General features: G+C 39.4%; 1 protein-coding gene and 1 non-coding gene across 2 annotated transcripts; one reads left to right on the forward strand and one right to left on the reverse strand.

The window, feature by feature from the left end:
- Positions 1-4,990: 4,990 nt before the first annotated feature.
- TRNAM-CAU lies at positions 4,991-5,062 on the forward strand. The gene has a single exon. It is a non-coding gene; the product is annotated as a tRNA-Met (tRNA).
- Positions 5,063-5,485: 423 nt separating this feature from the next.
- Positions 5,486-8,063, reverse strand: LOC113302111 (probable dolichyl pyrophosphate Glc1Man9GlcNAc2 alpha-1,3-glucosyltransferase). The gene is made up of 4 exons (XM_026550959.1): positions 7,132-8,063; positions 6,550-6,756; positions 6,123-6,360; positions 5,486-5,949 (listed from the first exon to the last, which is right to left on the reverse strand). Exons 1-4 carry the CDS (start codon positions 7,831-7,833, stop codon positions 5,531-5,533), a joined length of 1,566 nt encoding a protein of 521 aa, XP_026406744.1. The 5' UTR covers positions 7,834-8,063; the 3' UTR covers positions 5,486-5,530.
- Between the last annotated feature and the right edge of the window lie 3,194 nt (positions 8,064-11,257).

Raw genomic sequence — 11,257 nt, forward strand, 5'->3', positions numbered from 1 at the left:
GGTCTTCCATATCTTCTTCGATATCTTCAGTACCGAAGATGATAGGTGTGTCCATCCACTCTTCGTGCCCGTCCACCTCTACGCCATCAATCTTATATAATTCGCAGTGGTCTTCGAATTGCTTCCGTAGCCTCTTTCCTATCTGCGCTGTAAGTGAGGGCCCTGCGGCTTCGGAACACGAGATGGTGTTGATTGTGCGGTTTCCCTCTGTAAGTTGGACTTGCTTGGTTCGTTTGGATCTGTCCTCGGTGACCTCCTTTCGTATGTATTGCTTGAGTTCGCCAGCATCAATCAATTTTTGGATCATTATTTTGAGGTTTTTGCATTTCTCGGTCTGGTGTCCATTGAAGCAATGATACTCACAGTAATCTTTAGACTTCTCGGTTCTTGGGGGCTGTTTTCCCTTAGACCACGGCCACTCCAAATTTTCCCTTCCTTTGATCTCTCGCAAGATCCGAGCGTAGCTAGCATTGAGCTTCGTGTAAACCTGATCTTCGAATTTTCGATCGCCTTTTCGACGTTCATCTCTTCGTTCCTTCCTATCTTCGTGAGGCCGTTCCACTGAGTTATTTCTTTTGGCCCCGCTGGTTTGTTCTGCGGAATTGGTACGGTGTGACCTCTGCGTTTGTGCCCTCGGGTTCTCACGCTGGATTTCTTCAAGACGAGCGTCCTTCTCAATAATTATTCGAAGATCTCCTTCTGTCTTAGGTACGCTTCCGTGGATCTCAACAAATAGTTGACTCATTCTGTCTAATACCCACTTGTAGCAGTTGATGCTTACTACGGGATCCGCACTCCCTATGGCTTGGCAGATCTTGTGACATCTGTTGGTGTATTCCCTCGTGTTCTCCTTGTAACCAATTGCCAGAGAAAAAAGTTTATCCATTCCGGTGTTGACAGCTTTGTTGTACATGTAGGTTCTCAAGAATTTCTCTGCGAGTTGATCGTAGGAGTTGATGAAATCAGGTGGCAGGTTGTCAAACCAAGACAAAGCCGATCCCTTCAGACTTGATGGGAAATATCTACAGAGGACGGCGTCGTTTTGACTCCATCGGGCTAAGATGCGATTATAATACCGGATATGTGCCGCGGGATCACTGGATCCGTCATAGCATTCAAAAGTTGGGACATGACACTTTAACGGAATGGGGGTATTTGCCAGGCGATGAGTTAGGGGCGTGGAGTTAGCTTCTTTCATCACCTCTTCAAGCCTTCCTCCGCGTTGTCTGGTTTTTAACTGCCTGATCTCAACCATCATCTCATCACGCAGCTCCTCCATTGCGCGGTAATATCCCACGTTCTCATGCTCAGTTGAACGTTTCTTTCTTCGAACTTCACTGTCATAATAGTCTAAGTCTTTGGCGGCATATTCCGGAACGGATGCACTACTTCCCCTGGCGGCGTTTGCTAGGATGATTCTTCGGTCTCGATTAGGCTCTGGTGCCTTAGAATTTGCTTCGTCCATTTGTTGGCTAGTCTTCGTGCTTTGGGAAATCCTATATTTCAAGTCTTGGTTCTCCCTGGACAGAAGAGCTACGGCATCTGCGTAGACCTGCTGGCTCTTTTTCCATTCTTCGAGCTTTACCATCAGTCGGTGGGACTGGTTTGATCCCTGATTGGGAGTTCGGGCTTGTACCCCTACGGCCATAGTTCCCCCTTCGTCTACTGTGTGTATTAAGGGTGGCCGAGGATCAGCTTCAATTGTTGGTATCTCCAAGTTTGGTCCCCTCGGTTGAGCTTCCACCCGCGGTACTAAAACCACTGGTATGGTTTGATTCTGACCGTTGGTTGACGGCATTCCGAAGACTGGTGGATGTGCGGGCTGATGTGTCATAGATTCTGCCACCCCTTCTTTTTGTTGATGGATTTGGTTTGAAACCAAAGTATTGTTAGCTTCTGTAGCCTGGAGGGACGCAACAGTTGCGTTGTTCTTTGTGGCTGCTGCTTTGAGAGCCGCGACTGCAATGGAGTTAGTTTTCATAGGTGAGGTGATTTCCGCAGCATCCTGCCTCTGAGTAGCTGTTTTAGATTTGTCTCATTTCTGCTTGCTTCGGGTCATGACCGGGGTAGTCCTCGATGTCTCCTTTGATGAGGCTTTGGTTTTACCTGCCTCTAGTATCTTTTCCATTTTTAATCTTTTTCTGCATAGGGGAATAAATAAAGAGAACCAAGGATATACACGAGGATCGGGTTAGTGTCATTCGTATCCGCAAGATTATTGGAATAGAAGGAAATGAGCTGCCCAAGGGCCTTAATAAAAGAAAAATGTAAAGACTCCATCGGTCTAGTTTTTGCAATACAAATCCTCTAATAAACAATCATGGACCTTGTTTTCAGACTACTTTTGAAAAAGAAAACTCTTGAAAAGACAGATCCGTCGCGAGAACTCATGAATCTGGATTATTAAGTCTTAGTTTTAAAAGAAAAACGCCTTACGTGCAAATCTGTGATAGATAGCCGTGGATTTGTCTGCTTTGAAATGGTGTTTGTGAAAATGAAGACCATGAACCCAGAATAAAAAAGGTTTTGAAAGCACGCTGAACCCAGAATAAAAAAGGTTTTGAAAGCACGCTGAATCCAGAATAAAAAAGGTTTTGAAAGCACGCTGAACCCAGAATAGGGCACAACCATAATGCGCGTTTAAGGTGAAATCACAGGATAAGATAAATCTTTTACCGGGACAAATTCCTTGTTCTAGCGCCAGATTGTGAACACATAAATCACGAAGCCATCCACGTGTTCACAAAAAATATTCGCATACATCCTAATTCTAGAATGGAACGTCGTATGCGTAAAGGGGATGATTATATCGATTCATCGACTCGAAGCCTTCGGGCTTGTCATTGTCTAGTCGAATATTATCATAAATAATGTCCGTATAAAGGAATAAACCAAGAATCAAGTATAAATGTAAAGCATATGAAGTTTAACGCTGAATGTAAGGTGTTGAAATGTAAATAAGACAGATATACGTGGTTCGGCACTAAGGCCTACATCCACGGGGCTGGTGTTTCACTATGTATTGAATGGTTACAAAGATAGTCGAATGACTTTAGAGTATACATAGGTCTGCGGAAGTAGGGGGATTACTTACTCTTCCTATTTCTCTCTCATATATTCTCCTATAATTGCTCTAAATTGGTCGACCCCTTCTCTCTTAGTGGAGAGGGGTATTTATAGGGTTGGAACGTGGGTCCCATTTCTGAGGAGCCGTTGTAATCTTATCTTCTTGTTCTTTGTGCCTATTACGCATAGGTCTTCGGCATATGCCGCGGCCTGAGCTTGAATACGAAGGGTTATCCTCGCTTCTTTCATGAGCTGATTGACACGTGTATATCTCTTTGGTATTTAATGCGGGTAGATGGGTGTCTGCTCGTGTCAGACAAGTGTCTCTTTGTCTGGTCACATCTGTGTCAGCCAAACTTCCTCTCGGCCGTTGATCTGTGATCTTCCTCGGGATTGGGTGTGATAATACCCAAGGGGTATTATCTGGTGCTCCTCTGAGCCATCATACCTCTGTGATTCTCTGTTCCTGACCGTCAGATCTGCTGACCGGTGGCATCTTCTGATGAGATGCTTGTTATCATGTTTTGATATCTTGTTTTGCATGCCTTCCACGTGTCTCTTTCTGTACACGTGGTGGATGATGAAAGGTGTACATACAATTGTTGCAGTGTTGGTTTTGCACTTTTAGAGTTTGCAGTAGTACTGAGATCAACAGTGGCATTCACCATTGTTGGTTTTTTTTTTATAGTTTCTCTTCTTACATTTCTTCATTTGTTTAAGTAGAATTCTCTGAACCCTAGTTTTAAGTGGTTTGTCTTGTTACATCTTCTCCTAATGAGACATCTTGAACTCTACTTTTCATCGTATCGATCTTTCATTAGTATTAAAGTTTTCATGAGTAGCTTAATGATGACTCCCTCCGTACCTATTATATAGGCGGAATATTGGATTTTTCTAGTCCCACTAAATAGGAGGAATTCTAATTCCAAGATATCTTTTGACCCATATAATCTTATTTATATTGTATTAGAAATTGTATTGAGAATAAGACAAAGGGTAAAAACAGGAAAAAACATGAAATTTTATGAAAACCAAACAATTTTTTATTGTACGAGATTTTAACTTCTCCGCCTATATAATAAGGACGGAGGAAGTATAATAATTTGTATTCTTTTGAGGGGGGAAAAACAACTCATTTATCAGGGTTGCTTTTCTTCCACCTAGGTTTCAGCATTTGAAAACTAGACTTCCATCATACCTTAATCAAGATTTCCCTTTTGCTATCAGCTCTCTTAAGCTATAATTATACTGGAGTATAGACTACCTTGTTTTAATTTAAACTCATCCGACCAAACCAAGTGTTTGTGCGTTACGACTTACGATGATGCTAGGCCCAGAAGAGTTTAGCTTCTCCCGGCCTAGACAAAATGTGAATTTTCAAACTATAAGTTAGTTCCATTTTTAATCAACGATTCAACCGCATTAAAGTAAATGCAGAGCAGAGATTATCAGTTAGGATCTCAAGAAATAAACCATATTCGATCCAAAGGCCGGTGGATTCGTGCGACAAGTCGTGGACATTGAATTGATGGCCTGATTGTTCCAATTAGGATCTCATCTTTGAAGCTACGTTTTTATTTTAAATTGTCTATGTATACTCTAATACCTAATATTACTGCCTAATTATTCGTATGATTTTAAAGCTAATAACTTGTGTTTCGAAAATATTGTTCAGGCAGGAATTTTGATTCTAATCACTCAACATTTTCATATCAAAATAACGTATTCATCATTCACACAACGTCATGAATGAAAATAAAACATCACCAACTCCACAAATTTAAATCCCTGCCATCTATACCACAAACAGAAGGACAAAAAAAAAAGAGAGAGTGAAAGATAATAAAGTACTCATCCTGGTGAGTCGGGTCACTTGTAAGTTTGAAATTTGTTAGGGTTAAAATTAACGAACATCTGCCAACTGATCAGAGTGGCGCAGCGGAAGCGTGGTGGGCCCATAACCCACAGGTCCGAGGATCGAAACCTCGCTCTGATATTATTTTTGGTTTTTAAGCTTGGTCGGTTCGACTAAAAGCTACCTGATCCCATGTCTGTAAACGTGATTGATAGAAATCTTAATGAAAATGATTTAGTTGAGAGTCTTAAGACTGCTGTTATTAATTTAGAGGAGTGGGATGCATAAACTACTTTAGGCTACAGAAATAAGGCGAGCTATGAGTAAAAATGCAGCGCACTCTAGTACTTAACTTGATCGTACACCAGATTTACACTTCTAGGTTTACTTGGGAAAATATGTCCTTGTTCATGAACACAGTTAGAAGATACTTTATCCGCTCTTATACAATCTGCAGACAATCCCTTAATTTTGGTTTTAATGGTATGTTTCATCCGGATATACCTTTTGGTTGTTGCTGGTAGACCCTGAAGCTAGTTAACCCATCAGATTTTACACTAATAATGCGAATGAGAAAGATGAAAATTCACTAATATCAAACAATGTCATTTAACATTTGATGATCCATTTCAGTTGCCATAGCCAGGAATACACCATTCCAATTCCACAATATATCGACATCAACATCAGAGGTAAAAAGGGAAGTCTTTCACTTCCTAGAAGGTAAGGTTGCAAAAACTGACCCCATACCTCTATAGCCAACAGACCCAACAAATAAATCATACTGACCCATCCAACAACAAAACCAGCACCACTGTTCATTTCATGACTAGAAGGCTTTCGTCCTTTTGATGTTTTCCCATCACTTTTCCCTCTATGTAAGGGTTCCCCCACTGCTTTAGATGAGCTTTTGCCAAATTGGGAGGTGAGGACTGATATCAGGAGAAGGGAGTGTAAAAGAAGTAACAACACTTTTATTGGATATTCTTTGGCTTCAAATAGAAGAGGGAACAACGAATAGCATGACACTGCATCAGAAATAGGTAAAGAGCAGTCCAACGTTAATTCTCAATCATATTAACAAGATTTGTTCGGTGTGTTTTCGATTGAGTGAAAGCATGCAGGTGTAGAATTGATCACAATGAGTTTCTATGTTTAACTAAATTTACAGCGACTGAGTACAGAAGAAAAGCGCGTGTACCTACTGAGAGTAAGAAATAATGTTTTGCATCCTCTACACTCTGGATTGCAACAATGGCAAGGGGAATCATGAAATGAAGGGATGCCTTCTCATGGACATGCCACCCAAAGAGAAAACCACAGGTATATGCATAGGCTACCCATCTTGTGATCATCCGTGGCTGAGGATCTTTCCATGCTTTAAACAAACATGGAGATAGTGCAAGTACAACCAACAACATTGTTGCTAAAGGGGTAACCTGCAATTCCACAGAAGAAATAAAACACATTATTTATTAAATAGACCACATCAGTTATAGGCAAACACAATTTACTTAATTTGTGTTTTGGTAGGTGCGAGGAATGTGTCCTCTAAGAAATAATGATTACCTGAGGAACCAAATCATGGGATGAATATGAGATGTAAGTAATCAAGAAATAATGATTACCTGAGGAAGCACCGCAAACGGTGATGAGTCTCCCACTAGACCACCAGTGAAAGAAGCTGCGGGTGTCTGGATGTTAAACCCCAATTTTGCGAGCAAGAAAGTAAGTCCTTTGTCTAAAATTATGTAAAATACCCAGAAATTAGGAGCCCAGTATGCATGGCAAAGTCCCCTGCCGAAAGGAAACATGCGATGTAGGACTTGTTGTATCTGCAAGGAAAAGCTTTACATCTGATTCAGTTTCGATATTGCAAATCATCTAGGTGAAAACTATTGAAAATCAGATAGGAAATAATTATCAAATTAGATCAGTCAATCACAAGCACATAAAATAAAACATCCCAAGAATGATATAAAGATTCCAACTCCCCATCCACTAAGTCCTAAGGATGTCCATGAATCCAATCTACAATATCAGCTCTTCAACCATGTAACCATGAATGTATATTTTCTGTTTTAATCTATCTGTTCCTCTCATGTGTTTCTATTACGGTTGAAACCCACATTCTAATTTGTTAGAAACGTCATCAAAGAGATACTACATTTCAGTATTCACTACAAAAATCAATCAGTCAGAGAGATTACCTGACCAGTATACAAAAACGGTCCGAATGCAACAGCAAAGACCATACCAACTGCAATTCCCATCATTACAAACCTTCCAATAGACTTAGCAAATCCTCCTTTACAATAACGTCTCAGTAGATATACAAAGTATACTGGAGCAGCCACAGCAAACAAATGCTTAAAACATAACAATACGGCAAAAAAAAAATCCCCGATCAAATCTTTTCCTTCTTCCAAAAACGAAAGAGATATCAAAAGAATCCCTAAAAGAAACCCATTATACTGAAAATGTATATGATCCACAATAATAAGTGAAGGAGACCAAATAAGCAGAATCCAAAGAATCTTTCTCTTCTTAATATCTAAGGTTTTACTTAACCTATAAACTCCATAAAACAAACACAGATCAGATACAATCACACTAATTCTCTGAAAATAAATGACTGAATCAGACTCATAATTTAAACCCTTTTGAAGATCAACTATTTTTGGATCAACTAGATGGGCGAAGATAGATAGCAATTTCTCAAAGTATGCGAATAATGGTGGGTAATCAAGTGTCCATGGACTAGTTTCATCTGAGTACCAATTAGAAAGAGGAAGTGATGATGTTATAGCTAACCAGTTGCGATGAACTTCAAAATCTGTACTTCTATAGGAAGGAATTAGAAGGAGTTTAACGCAGGTTGCAATTCCCGCTAACCAAGCAAATTCTTCCATTGCTATATTCAAAATTAGGGTTACAGTATCTCACATGGACGAGGAACAGAGAGATAGAAGCTGTCGAAGAGAATGGTACGGAGATTGGAGATCGAGATTTGGTTGAGAAGCCTTTCGCCGCCGAGAGTAACTGCGAGCCCAAATTTGTGCACCTCATGGGGTGTTTGGTCACAGGGAATGAAATCAGTTTCTTGCTGATACAATTCCATTCACATGTTTGTTAAATAAGAGCACATGTTTGGTAAATAAGAGCAGAGTGGTTAGGAATAAGATTCCCAGATAAGAACCATCATCTTGGGGATACATGAAAACTTTTGGGCGTATAGACTTATTATGCCATCCAATGCAAGATGTTAAGGGGTGTCCTAGTGATGCTTAAGTTACTGTAATACCCTTACATGGTTTAAATTACATTACCACCCTTCCGTTTAATTAAAAATTTAAAAAACCAAAAACCCTTCTCTCTCCCTCTTCTTCTCATTTTCTTCTCCAAAATTATAAAAATTCTGAAAATTTCTTTGTTCGATTAAATTTTCGATTAAATACATACATGACACCTCGTGTTAAGTGATGCCCAAGAAATACGGTGTCGAATCCTGGTATTGCTTCTGTAGCATCTCAATCTAGGGTTTTTGGAAAGTGGAAATTATATAAATGCCCTCCATTCTGACGGGTTATACAAATACCCTTCTGAGACAATAAAAATACCGCTCTCCAATTACAGGCCCATCAGGGGTCCATCAACATTTTTCTTATTTCCACATTTAGCCTTCCTCTTTCAATCTTCCTTTCTTCTTTAATCTTCGATTACATCTCCTCACCGTCTCCATCACCATCTCCATTCAGAGAAAAGAAAGAAAAAAATTGAAGCCCTCCACCACCGTCTCCATCGCTACCACCACCATCTCCGTCGTCATCACAACCAACACCAACAATAGTGCACCGCCACCACCATCATTACAACCTACCACCACTACGGAAGAAGAATTCAGTGAAAAATCAACAAAAATTTTGATTTCAGATCTAGAAAATATCTTTTCGCCATCGCCACCACCGTTTCTGTATGAAATCGATAAGAACAATCTACTTGAAGAATCGATTTTTGTTTCAAATCTGGAAACTAGTTTATGTTTCTTATGATTTTGATATCGATTCAACCAGTCTCAATCTAATCTTCGATAGTATCTACCGGAATTTTTTCAAATCTTCACCGGTAATGGTTTCAGTTGGTTTCCTTTTAATTTTTTGTTTGATTTGATTTTGATTTTATTATATTCTGAAAATTCATCTTTGATTTGGTTTTGATAATGATTTTGCTCGCTACTGGAATTGATTATTAGGGTTATACTCGAATTTTCTGATTACAGTTACAGAACAAAGAAATTGGTGCTACTGTTGGTATTGCAGGTGAGATGAATTTGAGGTTATGGTGTTAGAGGTTGAGCTATGAACTGATGGTGGGTGATGGATGTGACGTTACCATGGTTCTGAAGCTGTTCTGAGTTTGAATGAAGGAGTTGGTGGTTTTGGAAGAATGGGGTATCATTGTTGATGTCTGAAAGAGAATGAAGTGGTATTGGTGGTCTGGTATTGCAGGAAATGGAGTTGAAGCTGTAAACTGGTGGTGCTGAGATAATGAAATTGAGTTAGCATCAGGAGTTTTGATTAGAGATTGATGTTGTTGTTGGTTTGCAGTTATGCAGGGAATGCATAAATGGGTTGGAGGAAAGATGTATAAGATATCCCAAAGGTGCGTGACTCCATATCTCTATGATTTGTTGATTCCAAGTTTTAGTCTTCAAACCACAACTACATGTTTGAATAGTGTGAGTTGAATTGCAGAGATATTGATGTAGTTATTTTTTGACGAACTTGTGGTGTAATGGTAACACATCTGACTCCACGTCAGAAGATGTGTGTTCGATTCACGTGAGATTCATAATTTTAGTGCGTTAATTTTTGGGATCAACTATAGTTGTTGATACCATATTTTGGGATCAACTTTAGTTATTGACCCCATTCACTGGGATCAACTTCCATTATTGACACAAAAAAGTTGGAGCATTTTTTCAGTTATTGTGTCAATAAAGGAAATTGATCAACTTTGGTTGTTGACACCAGATTTTGGGATGAACTTTGGTTGTTGACCTCATTCACTGGGATCAACTTCCATTGCTGACCCATAAAAGTTGGAGTATTTTTTTTTTCAGTTATTGTGTCAACAAAGGAAATTGGTTAACTTTGATTGTTGACTCAATTCACTTGGATCAAATTCCATTGTTGACCCAAAAAAAGTGGGAGTACTTTTCAGTTATTTCTTAAACAAAGAAAGTTGATCAATTTTGGTTGTTGACACCAGTTTTTAGGATCAACTTTGGTTGTTGACTCCATTCATTGGGATCAACTTTCTTTGTTGATACCCAAAAACTTGAATGTGTATTAATAAAGTTATTTTTGAACTTTTAATTTTGGATCAACTTTAGTTGTTGACACCAAAATTTGGCGGAGGTGGTGGTGGCGGTGGCGGTGGCGGAGGAGGCGGTGGCGACGACGGTGGTGGATGGTGGTAGCGGCGGCAGGGTGGCAGAGTAGTGGTAGCGGAGTGGTGACGGTGGTGAAGTAGTGGCGGTGGCGGCAACACCATCGATGGTGGTTGTGGTGGCGGCGGCGGAGGTGGTGGTAGTAATGGAATATTAGTTGTGGCGGTGGTTAGTAGGTGGTGGAGGCGTTGTTGGTGGTAGTGGAATGGTGGCGTTGGAATGGTGACGGTGAAGTTCATAGAAAAATAATTTTTTTTATATTTTGAAATAAAGAAAAATATTATATAAGTGAGAGTATTAAGGTAATCTATATTTTAATGGATAAACTTTTTAAATGATAGGGATATATTTATTGTTGTATAAGGGTATATTTGTTGGGTGTCAAAACTAAGTGTATTTAATAAATATACCCTTTTGGAAAAGATGGAGATAAAGAGGATAGTAGATTGATTGGTGTTGGAGAGCGAGAAATAGACCATGATTCCATAAAATTGCACATAGAAAGGTATTTCCCACAAACCCAGTGCTTGGTTTTTCGTATTGAAATTGATTTCATGACATGCAATCAATGATTTCTCTTGGTTTTGGTAGTTCCATAGTAGTGTTCGGCTGAAATTTAGTAGCCGAACTTTTTTTTTCTACAGACGAAGAACAGTTCGGATGAAAACTTGTTATGTTTTGAATATCGAATGAGACGAACCATAAGTTCGGCTTATAATATTTTTTATGCTAATCAACCAAACTTGGATACGATTACTTAAATTGTTCGTCTCATTTTGATAAATATCGAATGTACCGAACTTGACTCTGTGTATGGCTAATAGCTTCCTATAAACTTGTCCATTTATAGTTGACTTATCACATTGTTTAGTAGAATCATATTT

Source organism: Papaver somniferum, chromosome 8 (assembly GCF_003573695.1).
Source record: "Papaver somniferum cultivar HN1 chromosome 8, ASM357369v1, whole genome shotgun sequence".
NCBI lineage: Eukaryota > Viridiplantae > Streptophyta > Magnoliopsida > Ranunculales > Papaveraceae > Papaver > Papaver somniferum.

What these genes read in the sequence shown, in the direction of transcription:
- LOC113302111 (XM_026550959.1), bottom strand. Translation starts at nt 7,833, where the DNA reads ATGGAAGAATTTGCTTGGTTAGCGGGAATTGCAACCTGCGTTAAACTC. An exon ending in CGTTTTTGTATACTGGTCAG is followed by an intron (nt 6,757 to 7,131) that starts GTAATCTCTCTG and finishes TTTTCCTTGCAG; the next exon opens with ATACAACAAGTCCTACATCG. An exon ending in CGTTTGCGGTGCTTCCTCAG is followed by an intron (nt 6,361 to 6,549) that starts GTAATCATTATT and finishes GTGGAATTGCAG; the next exon opens with GTTACCCCTTTAGCAACAAT.